This window comes from Amia ocellicauda, chromosome 23, assembly GCF_036373705.1.
Source record: "Amia ocellicauda isolate fAmiCal2 chromosome 23, fAmiCal2.hap1, whole genome shotgun sequence".
NCBI lineage: Eukaryota > Metazoa > Chordata > Actinopteri > Amiiformes > Amiidae > Amia > Amia ocellicauda.
In genome coordinates this window covers 2810908-2829433 of record NC_089872.1, presented here as the reverse complement: position 1 = coordinate 2829433, position 18526 = coordinate 2810908, and the positions used below count along the sequence as shown (strand labels likewise).

The 18526-nt window shown below is 36.1% G+C and overlaps 1 protein-coding gene across 1 annotated transcript; it reads right to left on the bottom strand.

Moving 5' to 3' along the window:
* Positions 1 to 2525: 2525 nt before the first annotated feature.
* On the bottom strand, positions 2526 to 16937 carry tmem178a (transmembrane protein 178a). The gene is made up of 4 exons (XM_066696567.1): positions 15897 to 16937; positions 12634 to 12747; positions 4844 to 4981; positions 2526 to 4145 (listed from the first exon to the last, which is right to left on the bottom strand). Exons 1-4 carry the CDS (start codon positions 16306 to 16308, stop codon positions 3904 to 3906), a joined length of 906 nt encoding a protein of 301 aa, XP_066552664.1. The 5' UTR covers positions 16309 to 16937; the 3' UTR covers positions 2526 to 3903.
* Between the last annotated feature and the right edge of the window lie 1589 nt (positions 16938 to 18526).

Genomic DNA, 18526 nt, shown 5'->3' with positions numbered 1-18526 from the left:
TATAACCCAATCCTAAGTGCAGTGTTTCAGGAAACCCATAATTTAGGTGTACTGTTTCAATGACTCTTGTCTGGATTTTTAAATGTGTTTTCTGAAAATTCGCTTTATTTATATTCCTGTAAGGATAGGGTGGTTAAAGTACTTTACTTAATTACTTAGATTAGGGGAGCAATAGTATATTTCTAAAGTAGAAATTGGGATATTTTATGTGACAAACTGAAAACCTCTGCAAGGTACTCTTCAAGTTCATCTACTGTGAAACTGATTCAAAAGACTGGTAATTTTTAACGTGGCAAAAACAAGATTCTGCTCATGTACTTAGTGTGCTATGAAATCACTTGCTTCAATAATGCTTCAAGGCCTATCAATGATTCCTCTGAGCTTAATTATTTCTGTACAACCATAAAGATTTACATTTAAAGCCATGAAATATGTACACTCACCTAAAGGATTATTAGGAACACCTGTTCAATTTCTCATTAATGCAATTATCTAACCAACCAATCACATGGCAGTTGCTTCAATGCATTTAGGGGTGTGGTCCTGGTCAAGACAATCTCCTGAACTCCAAACTGAATGTCTGAATGGGAAAGAAAGGTGATTTAAGCAATTTTGAGCGTGGCAGCCAGACGGGCCGGTCTGAGTATTTCACAATCTGCTCAGTTACTGGGATTTTCACGCACAACCATTTCTAGGGTTTACAAAGAATGGTGTGAAAAGGGAAAAACATCCAGTATGCGGCAGTCCTGTGGGCGAAAATGCCTTGTTGATGCTAGAGGTCAGAGGAGAATGGGCCGACTGATTCAAGCTGATAGAAGAGCAACTTTGACTGAAATAACCACTCGTTACAACCGAGGTATGCAGCAAAGCATTTGTGAAGCCACAACACGTACAACCTTGAGGCGGATGGGCTACAACAGCAGAAGACCCCACCGGGTACCACTCATCTCCACTACAAATAGGAAAAAGAGGCTACAATTTGCACAAGCTCACCAAAATTGGACAGTTGAAGACTGGAAAAATGTTGCCTGGTCTGATGAGTCTCGATTTCTGTTGAGACATTCAGATGGTAGAGTCAGAATTTGGCGTAAACAGAATGAGAACATGGATCCATCATGCCTTGTTACCACTGTGCAGGCTGGTGGTGGTGGTGTAATGGTGTGGGGGATGTTTTCTTGGCACACTTTAGGCCCCTTAGTGCCAATTGGGCATCGTTTAAATGCCACGGCCTACCTGAGCATTGTTTCTGACCATGTCCATCCCTTTATGACCACCATGTACCCATCCTCTGATGGCTACTTCCAGCAGGATAATGCACCATGTCACAAAGGTCGAATCATTTCAAATTGGTTTCTTGAACATGACAATGAGTTCACTGTACTAAACTGGCCCCCACAGTCACTAGATCTCAACCCAATAGAGCATCTTTGGGATGTGGTGGAACGGGAGCTTCGTGCCCTGGATGTGCATCCCACAAATCTCCATCAACTGCAAGATGCTATCCTATCAATATGGGCCAACATTTCTAAAGAATGCTTTCAGCACCTTGTTGAATCAATGCCACGTAGAATTAAGGCAGTTCTGAAGGCGAAAGGGGGTCAAACACAGTATTAGTATGGTGTTCCTAATAATCCTTTAGGTGAGTGTATGTGTAATAAGCACAGTCTTTCACTAATTAAAATAATAAAACATCAAAGGGTATTACCAAGAACTTTTAAAATCCACTTTAGTTTAACATTGCTTTTTGACCCAAATAGTAATTCTGCTATAAACCTAGTGCTTCAGACTAAGTTGTTAGTCATAATATTTCACATCTAGTCAATCAGTACAGCACCCATTCTGTGCAGCCACATTTTATTACATTGTTAGTAAAATTTATTTATTTATTTTATGATTTATCAGCTCCACTACTGTCATGATTCTGATTATTATGAAGTCGCATATTCAGCCCTGTAAAAATGGTTTGTGCCAGTGGAGAAATGTTTAATATCACATATTCCCATTTTATATGAGAGGTAGGACGTTTTCATTCCTTATAGAAAAGAAAATCAATTAGACAGAATTGTATTATTGAACCCTGAGGCTACAATTTGGTAGTAAACAGGTTAGTCTTAGTTTGGTTGTTGAACCTTAAAATAAAATATAAAATGCTGAACAAAAAATAGTGCTTGCTGCTGTTTTACCAATGTAGATGCTATGGGTGAAATCAAAATAGATGTTTGCAATACTGAGGTTCATCACAAGGGGGAGCCAGTGATTCTTGAAAATTTGTTAAAAAATGGCCTACCAATGTTTTTAAAGTTTAGATTTGTTCATGCATTTTGCTCAAAAAACAATTTAGTCTTATGTTAAGTGACTTGAAATTGGTGGATGATTTTCATTAATTGATTCGAGAGACTGCTATCTTGTTTTTTAATTGTTTACTCATCGTTACAGGAAAAAAGTGAACAAGACCTAAGTGACTAAAAATTAAAAAATTAAATGTACTATATAACAGAATTTGTATAACAAGAAGGATGCACACATTTTGTACTCAGTGTTACTTTATTATGTAACAGAACTACTGATTTCACAGTGTACAAAATACTCACAATGTCACAGATCAGATTAATTATCTTTTATTTAAATATTTCTTTAAGAAAAACAACCACTCTAAGGCTTTTGGAATCTGTGAGGTAACATTTTATCACAGGAACAAAAACAGCTCCATAGGATCAGAGTTCAGGAAAATATAGGTTTCACTTTTTTGTGAGGATTTGATATAAGGTATAACTGACAGGAGAGGTTTACACTCATTATTTAAAATGATTTGGCATGGCTTAAATAGATCATTTGTGCCAGAAAGCACTCAAGTTCACTATGCTTTCTCGCTAGACAAACTGCTCTCTCTGTTGTTGGTAGGTGAGGAAACTCTTCTGCATTTGAAACCTGCCCAGAAACAAATATTGTAGTAGCTTACCATTATATTTTTTGTGAAAACTGTAGTTGTACCATCTAGTTCTATACTACACAATGCTATTAACACCATAGAATATATTAAAATAGGCTTCATACAATAATAGTGTCACCATGATAGTTTTAAACCTGTGGTCAACACAGCTTTTGGTGTAACTCTTTCAGTCAAGTAATACAATTTACTTAAGTTTTTAAAATAGTTATTCCTACTATTTTTCTCCTGCCTGGAAACTAACAATATAAACTAGACAAAAACACAGTTTTACACTATTTCCAGTTACTCTATAAAATAATTTCAGCCTATTCAATTTAATTGATGCATTTTACATTGTTCTTTCTGACTGGAGCCAAACAATAATACAAATGTGTTGATGGCATTTTTCAGGTTTTTCACTTCTAAGTTAAACCTATTATGCTTAATTTGTGAAAGCTTTTGGAAAGCTGTTATCCTCTGTTATCAAGACTGGTCTGCATAGAGTTTTGGGTCGGCTCAGTTGTCTTCATCAAGAGATAGAAAAACAGTTGTCCATTAGAGAATGCCACATTTCGCTAGAAGTTCAGAATCCAACACAGTAATTAACTTAATTCATGCATGAATCCATCCTGTAATCTGGGAAAGTTTGAGGGGTGGTCACAGTTTGTCTCTGTTAGCTGCATAATTCACTGTTTTTTAAGTACACCATAATGTAACTGCTGTAGCAAGGACCACTTGGGTATGAAAACAGATGTAACAGTCTACACAACGTTTTAAAGCACATTTTTTGTTGGTTTGGATTGTTTTGATCTTTTTTTTTTGTCTACGTTTTGTATTAACACAATTACATACCAAAGCCTCAAGACTGAAGACTCCCTCCTGAAGAAAAAAAAGAAAATACCATACAACGTCACATGTAGCACTAGTTTAGAGATGAACTGTAAAGCCCAAAGAACAGTGCTTGTGGTCAGAACTCACACTGATGAGTCTCTGATAGTCTTTGTCTGTATAGCCTTCGTTCTGCTGATAAAAGGATAGGTGGTACACAGGCAGCCAGACGCCACTGTCAGACCCAGACTACACCAGGCGCAGAATATGGACCAGCTGTACCCATGCTCCACATCGCTGGGAAGACCGTATATGAATGGTGGGTTTCTGGAAAGGTCATACGAGATGCTGGCTGCATAGGTGCACAGAGAGATAGTACAGAAAATACCTGTGAAGACAAAGTAGAATAAAGGGGCATTGTCATTTCTTGTATTGCTGTTTTTCACATTGAAAACATTGGAATCTTTAATTAAAGTTGAATATTGTCACTTTGCTATTATATGTTTTTGGAACCGAGTATTGTCTTGCACTTTACATTAGGTTTACTGTCACACAGGTGACTTTGGTTTTTCGATACCTATCTGGCTTAACTGGGAATCAATGTGCAGGGTAGCTATAATATAATATGGATTTCTGCTCATGAGGATATGTAAAGCATCAGGTCCATACCACATCTCTCTCTGTCCATGCTCACAAATGCAATGTGACATGCCATATCTGCCACTATATGGAATATAATCATGTCTCAGATCTGCATTTTCAAAACTCATTGTGGCTCAGTTCGTAGTTGGGATGAAGCATAGATAAAAGTGTCTACCAAATAAATAAATCAATGTTGATGTTTTATAGTAATGCTTATCTACCTGGTGGTGATTGTCCTTTATTGCTACTTTAATACTTAAGCTTCCGTAAGAAAAATCAGATGCACCATTAGATATTAGTCTCAGAGGTGGTTTTGAGACTCCAAACCACCTTGTTATTAATAAACTGCACAAACCCTGAAATGGGGAGCGTCTGTCAGAGAGAGGTGAGTGTAGGGGGCTGCTGTGTGTGTCTGATCCCGAGGGCTGAGCTGGGGAGACCTACCTGCCATTAAGAAGAGCAGGCCTGAGACGTGCTGGGTTAGGCTCTCCTCCCAGAAGAAGCTGACAGTGGCCACAATGCAGCCACACAGCAGCACTGCCGCTGCCATGCCCAGGAACCCTGCTGTGATCCTGCGCAGGTCTGAGGGCACAGAGCAACGCTCACTACAAATATCCAGCAACACACCACACCCAGACACCTCCGCAGGAGAAAGTAACAATTCCACCTTTAGGACAAGCCCACCTTCAGAGGCCTCTTTAGAAGCTAAAACATCTGATTCTAAAGGATAACCATTTACTGATGTTCAATATCAGTAACATAGATTTAACTCTCTATATTACTGGTATCAGGAAATATACATTTACTGTCAGCTGTCTGTATTTAAGAAGCAGAAGTAAATCTTGAATAACCTTGAATCAAGTCTTAAAACTTGTTTTAAACCCTCTGTGGCTTTATGCCCATTAGCCAATCAATATTTAGCTTCTCACTTTGCAGTTACATTGTTTGTTTTTAATTGTTTTATACATTGTTGTAAATATTGTTCTAATGTATTAAATTAGTGGTGTTTTGGGAATATTAAAAAAATGGTATATAAAGAGGCAGGGAAGCCACAGAGCACTTTAAGAATTGATCATAGCAATAATGCTGCATATACGTCTCAGAGTCAGAACATCTGTGACAATCTTTCTGTGGTTCTCTTGTTCACCTGAAGCTGGATGGCTCTGGATGGCTCCCACGACCAGGAGTTCCCAAGTTATGGACCTTGAATTCTACAATATTTCTCATCCAGCCTGAAAACTTAACTACTCCACATAACTGATTACTTAATGTAACATTATGATAATCTTTCCAATATCTTTAGCAATTACGATTTAATAAGACCTTATACAATCTGCAGGATCTGGACCTACAAGAGCATATTTTGTGCACCTCCTCCAGTGATATGAAAAACATTCTTAAAAAGAAAGGGTTATATTAGTGATTCAACTTTATTCAACTAAATATTATATTGATTATTTTGTTCAATACTTATAATAAATGAGATGCAGATTATTTTTTTGTATCTGTTGCCATTAATAAAAATGTATTATTTAAAAAAAGGATTTGACAACAAAATCTAAATGCCTTGTTTAGAGCATCTCAAGACTGCTGTGCAAAAAACGAATCACCCTCACAGCACTAGGAAAGGCAAAATATTATAATGCCCAAAATGCATCGTAATCATAACAGGAAGCCCTGTTTTCAATCAGCAATAGGCGTTGCAAGAGAACGCAGTCACTGAAATCCCTATTTTGTTAAGCACATAATGAGAGAACAGTTTGGGCAGTTTAACCGTTTAGCTGACACAAACACGAATAAAAAGAACGATAGCAATAGTGGGTGGAAATACGCCTTTGTTTTCTCCCATAGTACAATACAACACCTGAAGTTACGTAGTAAATATATGTTAAAACTGATTAGTTAAAACTGATATAAAAGTAATTATGACAAAAATAGAACTTGCCGAGTAAAATCTTCCTCCAAAACATTGACCTTGAATTGAACTCAACTCGTTCTTACATAGTAAACAAGATGATGTGCTGTTGATTGCTTTTTTAAGTAATTCCAGAATTTTAAGCTTTTGTTTTTAGCTTTGTTTCATGCAGTGTATTGTTGCTTGTTCAACTTCCACCATTTTGAAAATCTAGCGAATACTCAACTAATGTTTTATACACTCGACTAATTGTATTATTTGATTATTCGAATACCTCAAATAATCATGGCAGCACTAGGCTGTATATAATTTCTCTAGGTGTAAGATTATTCATTTCCATAACTAAATTACTGATCTTTAATATACTTACTTAATTTGGCATATGATCTTTAAATGTCACTTTTTAATAACTGAATCTCGTATAAATGCACTGAAAGTTCTATTACACCTCTTTTTCCTGAAATAATCTCCCATTAAAGTGTACTCAAAAAATGCATGTCTCCATATGTCTCATAGTATATTGATGTACAAATAGTTTATATTTTGTTTTTAAAATATGTTTTGCAAAACAGAAGGAGGATAATGCTTTATGTATTCTGTATGTACTGTAGTTAAAGTTTAACCCAGAGAAGCACACAATTTTAAACTTGCTTGCCATCAATATAAATTCAAGACAATACATTTACTATGTACATACTTTATACCATTATACTGATAAATATATTTCAATTTGATCACTACATTCAAATAGATCTTTAATACTATATTTGATCTGTTCTCTATGCACTATTTTTCTTCTTCCACTGTTCTACTTCTTTGAATATCTTCAAAATATCTTACCACAGCACATACTAATTTCTCCATTGATTTTCTCCTCTTTAATGAGTGTTAAATTACTTTTAAATGGTTTTAATTAAGGCAAGGCAGTGTAGGTTTTAGGGTATATATGAGAGTTGGGAGCATCGTTTTTTATATAAAGAAATATTAGTTGCTGCATGGCTAGGTCCCAAGGTTTTAATTGTGAAATTTGTACCCTGGGTTTTTATCACATTATCTTATTCTTTTAATTCACTTTGTTTTAGATTTATTATTTTCATTTTATTAAAAATATTTAAGTATATAATGGAGGGTTTACTTTCATGTTTTTAGTGTGATTGTAATATGCAGGTCCCATTTTAATAGCTGTGCACTTTATTTAATACAAAAGGCAATTTGTTACCCCACATACTACATCCTGGTTACCAAAGGAGGTGGCAGTGGTTATGTTATTTAATAAACCACACAGGATTCAGGTTTAGGTTTCTTCCTATCTTGGTCATGTTTTTTTACATACCTAAATGTATCTGTATCTGCTGATGTGGTCTGTACATCATTAAAGTAAAATGGAACTGCCTTTTTTGCAGAAAATAAATTAATAAACAACTCTTTTGAAATTGATTTTTTAATATAATTTTAATTAAGTATATTGCTGTAAATTTAATCATTTTTATGAAGCACTCCAGTAAAGGATAACAATTTGTTTAATTTAACTTTAAGTGTGTCCTCATTAATCAAAGTTTGCTACGCTTACTGAGTAATCACTTAACCTGTAAATTAAATATAAGAGATGAGAAATCCTTAAACCTTGATTCAGCTCACTGGCTGTGAAATTACCAGTGTGTCCAGGTTAATCGATATCTTATCTCTTCAGATCATGTGCCTATTTTAATTCGCTGGAGCTAGCAATTTATATATATATATATATATATATATATATATATATATATATATACACTCACCTAAAGGATTATTAGGAACACCATACTAATACTGTGTTTGACCCCCTTTCACCTTCAGAACTGCCTTAATTCTACGTGGCATTGATTCAACAAGGCGCTGAAAGCATTCTTTAGAAATGTTGGCCCATATTGATAGGATAGCATCTTGCAGTTGATGGAGATTTGTGGGATGCACATCCAGGGCACGAAGCTCCCGTTCCACCACATCCCAAAGATGCTCTATTGGGTTGAGATCTGGTGACTGTGGGGGCCAGTTTAGTACAGTGAACTCATTGTCATGTTCAAGAAACCAATTTGAAATGATTCGACCTTTGTGACATGGTGCATTATCCTGCTGGAAGTAGCCATCAGAGGATGGGTACATGGTGGTCATAAAGGGATGGACATGGTCAGAAACAATGCTCAGGTAGGCCGTGGCATTTAAACGATGCCCAATTGGCACTAAGGGGCCTAAAGTGTGCCAAGAAAACATCCCCCACACCATTACACCACCACCACCAGCCTGCACAGTGGTAACAAGGCATGATGGATCCATGTTCTCATTCTGTTTACGCCAAATTCTGACTCTACCATCTGAATGTCTCAACAGAAATTAGAGACTCATCAGACCAGGCAACATTTTTCCAGTCTTCAACTGTCCAATTTTGGTGAGCTTGTGCAAATTGTAGCCTCTTTTTCCTATTTGTAGTGGAGATGAGTGGTACCCGGTGGGGTCTTCTGCTGTTGTAGCCCATCTGCCTCAAGGTTGTACGTGTTGTGGCTTCACAAATGCTTTGCTGCATACCTCGGTTGTAACGAGTGGTTATTTCAGTCAAAGTTGCTCTTCTATCAGCTTGAATCAGTCGGCCCATTCTCCTCTGACCTCTAGCATCAACAAGGCAATTTTGCCCACAGGACTGCCGCATACTGGATGTTTTTCCCTTTTCACACCATTCTTTGTAAACCCTAGAAATGGTTGTGCGTGAAAATCCCAGTAACTGAGCAGATTGTGAAATACTCAGACCGGCCCGTCTGGCACCAACAACCATGCCACGCTCAAAATTGCTTAAATCACCTTTCTTTCCCATTCAGACATTCAGTTTGGAGTTCAGGAGATTGTCTTGACCAGGACCACACCCCTAAATGCATTGAAGCAACTGCCATGTGATTGGTTGGTTAGATAATTGCATTAATGAGAAACTGAACAGGTGTTCCTAATAATCCTTTAGGTGAGTGTATATATATATATAAACTGCTTTCCAATTTGTGAGAAATAAAAAAAGTATATATAGAAATTCAACATATTCCTAATATATATATATATATATATATATATATATACACTGAAAAAAATAATTTATTAGGTCTTATTTTATACATGGTTGGTGTAAATTCTACATAAAAACAATTGGTTCTCTTTTGTACTTGGTAATATTGGGTGTAGTTCACACTTTAACCTCATAAATAAGATTTGTAATTATGCTTCAGAAGATTTTTAAAATATTACATGTAATTTCGCAATAAAATTGTACTAAGCAGAAACTCATGGAAAGCCGGGAGTTTAGCTTTGGCGCCTGGCATCGGACGGAGTTAAAGTTCGTTTTTCGTCGAATGTGCCAGAGACACGGGCGCCGACTCTTCACGCACGACAAAACCTTCTGCTGTGCCCTGGATTTATGAATAAGATTTTTTTTTTTTTTTTTACCACAATCGACTTATACTGTAATAGAATTGTGTTGTCAATATAATGTTCGAGTAGAACTCTCTGACATAACTCGGGTTAGATTATTATATTTAACTTAAATAGCAATGCTACCTGCGTTAGCCATTAGAACTGGCAGTTAACAAGTTGTTTTTAGCCAAACCTCGGAGGTAATTTTGCTATAACTGAGCGTGAAATAAGATCTGGGATCAGAGTTAGTCATTTATATGGATTTTATTATTTGTTTGTTTTAGTCCAGTTACAAACATTTTACGATAAAAACTGAGATGTTTCAGATTGTTGTTAGCATCATTTGGAAGGTTGTTTTCATATTCTCTATGATGGCGGAGGAATTCAGAAGAATCACGGCAGTTCCTCTCACGCAAACCTTTATGAGGAAACTTGACGGTTAGGGTTAACATTTCCCAGGCTATTCTTTTGAAAAATTAATCTTTGGTATCAAATGCCATTGTTTAATTTGTGGCTGAAATGATCTAGGTCTTTGGTGATGGGTTTACTGGGACCATAGTCTGAAACACATTGAGGACTTCAACTGTGACTGCCCATTCTAACATAATTTTTAAATGATTGCAGTGTGTGAGGCATTTTTTTTCTGATGTCACCAATAACTTCAATAAAAAAGTTGACAAGATACATACTGTTCAATGTGAGTGATTTAAACATTGTTGATGGGGTTAAATGTTATGCATCTTACAATGTATAATCAATCATTTATACTGAAATAATTTAGTTTAAAATTGACAATTGGGAGTTAATTGTTATTTAATTCATTGATTTTTATACGTATTTTTGTATTTTACAATCAAGTCAAATTTACTAAGAAACTATGAAAAATTAAGTAAACCTTACCTGATATACTTTGTGAATATTATTTGCGAAAACTCAGTAAATATTACTTAGTTTATGTGGCTAAATTTAAACACAGTACATGTTTTGGGGGGTAAATCTTAGACATAATTTTTTTTCAGTGTATGAAGATAAATATACTTGACAAGGATAACTCATTTTTGTATTATTATTATTAATACATTCTTGAATATAAAGGCACTGATTAGCAAAGGATATAGAGGATTTTTTTTTTTTTACACACCAAGTAATTAATTAATAATTAAGGAATCCCAAATGCCATTCTTAAATGTATAGATAAAACAATCCAAATACCAAAGCATCTTGACAGCAGATGCCCTTATGTGTAAAGTACTCGGTACTCGGAAGGACCCGGTACTGTTTTTCTTAATAACAGAATCTGCGTGTAGCATTCAAAAAACAATTAATTAAACTTTGAATAGAGAGGATATTGATGCATTATTTTCTGTTATATCTTATTGTAGCCAAATAATTTTCTTTAAAGGAGTCCAAATGTTTCCCCAAACTCCAAATAATTTCATCAATTTCCTTCTGTCTTACAAACTAAAGCAAAATGTGTTCCCACAAATATACATTTTTAATTGGACTTTGTTATTTGTGCAAATCTAACTGTACCCAGGTCAAAATAAAAGTGTCTGGAACTGTTTTGATTTTGTTAGAATTTAAACCTAATTGTCTTGTACAAACCAGTTTTGCAAACAATTCAAATCTTTAAGTAGAATATTAATTGAGCAGCAGTTTAACTTTTATAAATAATGATATAGTCGTTGTATCAATTAATCGTGTTCTTCTTAAATTTTAGTGAAAAGCCATTTATCCACTAAGGATATTTGTGGAACTTCTTGTCTCTAGGTAAACATGTTATCTCGCAAATGTTATATTTTTTCATCTTTATGTGGGGGAGTCTTCACCACTGTAAAACACAAACCTCATTAGGACAGCCAGTAAAGTTTCCACGCAAAACATATTGATTATTTAAAATTCCATTGTCTACAACAATCCATTAACAGGAGGAAAGTTTAAGCCACCAACATTTTTCCACTGTTACAACAATACTAATTTCATTTTAGAATGGTTGCATAGCTATTTTGCAAATACTGGCATTATGGAGTTTCTCTATATAGAACATGGCCCGTTTCTCATCAGCAACTTTCATATGTAACCCACTCCCTGGGCAAAGGGGAGGTTAGCCAATATATTTCTTCACCTTTTCCCATGTAGGCCCATATATTCTCGATAACAGAACATATTTACAAAATATTTAATTGAGTTGTGCCTTTGATGCTTCAAACGTGTAAATAGGATTAATTCAAAGTAATGGTCTGCTTAATTGTATGATGGTGTAACAAAACATCTCGACAGCAGGCACCCCTTCACGTTAAGTACTTGAGGGAAGGACCCACTCAGCCAACCGAAGAGATATTATATGAGCATCCCTGAATGCACCGAAGCTCAAATGGAAATGAAACTAAGAATAATTTAAACAAATCAGGCATAGCACCAATTAAAAATCCTACTGCTTTCAGTCGTTTGTTCCTGGAAATTGTCATGTTGTAACCATTTTCATAATATATACATAGTTTATATAATCCAAAATTAATCTGTTTAATGCATGGATAAATAACATAAATTTAAATTATGAGTGTAAAAAAACATTTAGCTGGAAAGTACAAGTTGTATTTGTCTACAGGGACGTGCAGAGAGGGGGGGAGGGGGCAGGGGGGCGCAAGCCCTGCCCCTTTGTTCCGCAGTGCCCTTGATCTAATTGTACCCCCTACCCCACTCACCAATCCGTCTGCACCCCACCCCTCCCCCTGACAATCCGTTCACACCCCCCCCTGCTCCCTGGCGGGTGTGTTAGTGACTGAAATGGGGGCCCTTTTTTCTTTTTGACCACTGCCCCCCACAATATCTCTGCACGTCCCTGCTTGTGTATATACTTATATAAATAGCAAGATTAAAATGTACTTACGCAAAAGATGCCACTCATCCTGCTGAATAGTTTTTGTCAAATTAAATGGGATGTTTCTGAGTCGAATGGGCTGTGAAAAATGGTACTTCACAGACGTACATCTCTGTGCAATTCCTATGGAAAAATTAAGACTGTTACTAAACAGAACAAGAAAATGAGCAAGTATAAGGAGAGAAACAACAGTGGGAGCGAATTGCATTTGCTTAACAGCAGTACTAATTTAATATATGTGGATAAGTGATATATGAAAAGGCCACAAGATGGCATATATTTCACACTTATAAACAAAAAGGAAGGAAAATAATTAAGGCCCAAAGAAATGTATTATGATAATTGCAGATGAGTTGGCATGTTTTTTGCAAAACACTTCAAACAAGAAATAGGAATATTTAATAAAAAAAATGGGAAGAGACATTTTGTTATTAGCTATATTCAATTATTTTGTGCAGGCAATCTCAGTATGACAGTAATAAACCCAGGCAGGGCAAGGCCATATTTTGCCGTGACTACCACTCTGGACATATCTTAAAGATGCTGGCGTTTCGATTATTTCTTTACTTGATCCTGCCTGACAGTAGCATTTCAATCAGGAGTTGAACCTTCTAGAAAAGAATTGAAAGTCAAGCTCAACCCGCATTAGCTTCTAAGCTCAGACAGGTTATCACATCACACTATCACAATCTACCATTTAAACTGTCAGTGCAGTAGGCTGTAACATTAACATTAGGCAGATGATAAAGCCTATCAAATAATTACTATATGTTAAAAAATAACAGCTATACAAGGATGTCCTTCATGCATACAAGAGAATATAGCCCATGAAATTCGGATTCCAATAACAATTTTCAAGGAGAACATGGGGTCATAAAATATATCATGATAATCAAAAAGTCAGGATAGGAACAGAATAAATAAAGGGGTGGGGGGACAATCACAAAGTGATTTTAAAGCTTTATATATAATCAAATCACTGCATTTCTACTTTTAAATGGTTAGAAAGTGGATGTGCCTGATGCATTTTATATAATCATATTGAAACGAGTTTTTCTAAGTTTGCAAACAAATTCTTAGGTTGCCTGGTGTGCATCATCCCATTTAAGGGAGCTTCCAAATAAGAAAGAAAGACTGTTACAAGTAGCATATTGTAGCCTATAAGCAATAGCATTTTGCAGTTTGCATTCCATTAATAGTGGAACTGATTTTCAGAAAACCACTTTCCAAAAATGTAAGAATTCTCTATGTGATGACAACCCGCGGTTTTGCAAATCACTTTAGTTTCTACAGCTATTATGCCTTTTTTGAACAGAGTGTAACATTTTAAACCTGAGGAGGTTTCAGTGAGATGAGTGTTAGCTGTATATGGTATATATTTGAACTGCCATATCTGCAAGGAGCAGGGAGAGCAGACTACTGCTCTCAGGCAGCAGTAAGATTTTGAGGGCTTGGCTAATAATAATGAAATGTGCTGGAATTATTTTTTCATAGTGGACAAGTATGCCTATTATTTATGAGTTTATGAATATTGTGAAAAATGTATATAAATTAAATGTATATTGTTATTATTTTACCTAAAACCTATGTTAAGAAGGAAGAAGCTGCTGTTTTGTTTGTTTTTCTGTAAACCTTACTTTTACTAACTACCAGAGTGCACATCATTGAAATTAATAGTAAATATATATATACATTTAATTTATATACATTTTTCACAATATTTATAAACTCATAAATAATAGGCATACTTGTCCACTATGAAAAAATAATTCCAGCACATTTCATTATATATATATATATATATATATATATATATATATATATATCCCTGTGGAAATTAATGGCTTAGGTGGAATTGTTTGCAAATTCTTAAATACAAATTAATTACATAATTGAATGCATTATTGTTCTAATAAATCCATCGAGACAGATAATTACGATATGCTATTAAAAAAAAAATCTAAATGATTTAACACGTGTAACATATTCTGGTTGAAATCCCATATTGTTTTCATGTTTCTATAGGCTATATATAAAAACAAACAAACGAACAAATTTAATTGATAGATAGATAAAACGATTAGGTCTCTAGATACCTAGCTCAGAGTTGCCCTAACTCCAGGCTGTAGCACATTACATTTAAATGTGTTTGGCTTCAGTATATAAGTGGTAAAGCGACTGATTGCTTATGAATTCTCATAGTCTCTTTAATCCTTTACAATACGTTGTCATATCTTAACGCACAATAATAGTGATTAGAGAGGTTGTGGCTGTAATTACTAATTGTAGCCTACTCTACAACTCTACGCCTGCTACTTTATGGCTACTCTTGCCTCTTTTCATTTACCAGTATTTACAGTAATTAAAGTGACTGACAACAGACGGATTGGCATATTGTAAATGGGTCATTTTAAACTTTGTACTTTTTTGTTTCTCTGGGCTGTTCGGTTTTTCTGTGTGGCAATCGCAAATACAAATACTGTAGTCTGAGCTTCTCCCCCCATGAATATCAAATCCACTTTCTAGGTTTTAGCCTTGAAGGTCTGTTTTGAATAAGTGCTCCTTATCTATACACAAAACCTCAATTTAGACTGCTGAGGTAGTTATTTTCCTTGGTAAAATGTATCAATAGCATTAATACATTCAACTCAAATCTACTTCAGCTGTAAACGGGAATAATTTAAATTACTGTAGCATCATCAGTCAATAAGGTATTCCTGGAAATTACTCTCCAGGCTTTACAATGAATGTAGTCCATAAATAAACGTTAGTCTTATTTTAACATAACTGGTATCCTGCTGAATACACAGGGAATAAAGTCATCGTGTTATAACGGTATACAATGAACGAGAGTACAGAAATGGTAGTGGTGCACATGGGCATTATTGGATACATCGCTTTTTAATTACTCTCATTACACTGTCCGCTGTATAAATCTGCGGAACTCCATTCAAGTATCTTATTGTTATGTTTTGCATTCCCGGAAAGTTAGTTTAAACAAATTAAGTAAAATAATTTGATTAGTGTTATAAGCAATCTACTTTACTGTGCGTTTGGTCTCTTTTTTATTTGATTGTGTATTATGTAATTGTATTTTATTTCTATTCTGAATGTATGCTAGCCTATATTTCAGGAACCTGAATTGCTGACCTTCCCTTATGTGCTTCTCCTGGTGTAGAAAGCGGATGCCTCCACAGCAGACCGCGTCGAATTTCAAGGAGAAACATTAGCCTATCCTATGTGTCTCCACGGGGCTAAAGCAATGCTCTTACCCTTTGAGATCAGATTATCAATATCCTGGTCGATGCCGAGATAGTAGCATTTCCTCCAGATTCCAGAATAGGTAGAGAACAAGGGCCGGCCGCATTCGGATTCCAGAACTCCAAGTCCTAAAATCGACCTCCAGTTCTCCAGGAGGTCCTCTTCCCTGTTCCCGACAGGAATCGGATTCAGGAGTCCCATATTCCGCTTTGAGTTGCTACTGTCCATCAGAGGCAGGTGGTAAATGGGCATCACCCTGCTTTTCTGGTCATTGGATTCGGTGCCGCGCTGCTCGCAGTTCTCTTTGTGCCTCCTGGTGTCCGTCTCATACCAGTGGTCAGTGAAGATAGCGGTGACCAGCAACATCAACGAGAAGAGGCTCATGGACACGCTGATGGCAGTTATGAGAGCCTGTTTCTCCATATTTCACTCATTAGTGCTGTTTTTGGCGCTCAGTGAGTCAAGAGGGGGCAGCAGGACGTCTCTTTCAGCAACATTCACTCCAACATCTCAGCATCCCTATACCCGGCGAATGCAATACTCCCTAAATACACTCAAATGATGTGATTGGCTTTGTCATTTGCCCAGGACTGCCTGCGTGGTGCCAAATTGGTTGAGCAACGCAGGTTGATGTGAATCCCAGACTGATGCATCTATGTCGTTGAAAAAGTCAGCACAACCCGGTAAAGGCTTCTGTTTTTGCGGGTTTCTTTCGCTCCGACAGAGGGATGCTGATGGCACATCGATTGCAGCTGTAGTGCTTGTTTTTCGGCTCGTCTGTCTGTATGTCTGTCGGATGTTTCTGTGCCTTCTGGATGAATAGGGTCCAGCCGCACACAGCGCGCAGTCTGTCTTGCCCTTTCAGGACCACAGAGAGCGCTGGATGTGTTGTTTGAGACGAGGAGGGGACGACAATACTTTCTCCATATTCGCCGACCAAGTCAACTGAAGTCTCTATAGGCTAGTTCAATGCTCAAGTCTGCTCTGTTTTCAAAATATGCAGGTGTAGAATGGTGAATTTCTATAGGTCCCGCCCCCCAATTTGTCGTTTTCTGCGTTTCCCACCTGACATTATCCACCATTATTGGGACACGCTGATTTGAGTTTGTTTGCCCGATTTCCACATGGTCCTGTCATGTCAACTGTATTAATAAACTACAAACTTTTTTACACGTTTTAACTGATACCTTTCAAACATGCCAATTAAATCTGCAGTTGCGGATCTAAACGACCTTTGAAGAATAGTCTACAGTTTTCTGGTTTTGTTTGTTTTTTGTGGATGCAATCAAATCAAATGAAAACCAGTTTTCATCATGACATGACACTTCTCCCTCTTCATGCTGTCTCGTTTTGTATTGTCAGTAAATTAGCATAGAGGCGCATAGGCCTGTATTTCAGCTATATTTCACAGGTACCATTAACAACTAAACACGTTTTTGTTTAAAAACATTTGATTCAGACAAAATAAAAAAGTAGATGGAAATATTGCTTAGTTATCAATGTGCATTTGATGTATTTATTTACATTGTCACTACAATAAAGTTTAAACTATAAAATAGATATTATAAAATATTCGAGAAGCCTGATGTTTTTATTCCTAAACAAATATGTCTATGCTGAATGTAAAAACAATGTAGGTGTTATTTATTTGTTTGTATGTGTGTGTGTGTGTGTGTGTGTGTGTGTGTGTGTGTGTGTGTGTGTGTGTGTGTGTTGTTTTTTGTTTGTATTCTTGTTTTGCTTGAGAAGAAGAAACTATGATATTTAAACCTGTGGACTAGGCCACTTTAAACACGCACAAAACGCATGCCTGGGGAAAATATGATTATCTTGCACAGTTTTTAATGTGAAAACGAATATTTAAATATTATACTGGATAATCGTTTTGTCCCACGCAGATTTATTTTTAAATAATCGGTTTATATTTCAAGCAACTTCGGTTACAATCTGATTGAACCTGTACTTGAATAGTACACTGGACTCACTGGACACCCAAAATATGTGATGGTGTGAGTGCATTGTGTGTAGACAGCGTTGCATGGATATATATAAGTCTTATGTAACATCATCAGAGCAGGTAAAATAAATCTCTAGTGATGTGTTTGCTCAGCTACATTATTCCACTGTGCCTGGAGACAGTACAACACTTCTTAAGGACTGTATAGGATTCAATGATGCACCATAAAATATGCTGATCCCTGAAACTGGAATCCTATCCTTAGAGGATTAGGTTGTGAAGATGAGGGGAGGAAGAGCCAGATAATGACAACTGGACTAACTATTGCTTCGTACGGATAACTTTTCCTATCTTTTTTGAGATCTATCTGCATAATACAGCTGTTAGAAATGATCCGTTACTCGGCGCTTTATGTCTGCAGTTAGGATGCTACTGTTTGATGGTGGAATTCAAAAATAGGTTAAAGTGAATACAACTTATTTGATATATTATTTTTGCCGAAGTAAATAATCTTGCAATAAAAACGATACATTTACAAAATGTACGTGTTCTGTTGTTGCTGCCGTAATAATCACTTTGCAATTGTAAAACGTGTGTCATACAATATTTGTTATATAAACCTTCAATGTAATGTAATAATTTATTTGGTGAAATTGATCAGGAAGATACGACACTAAAAACACA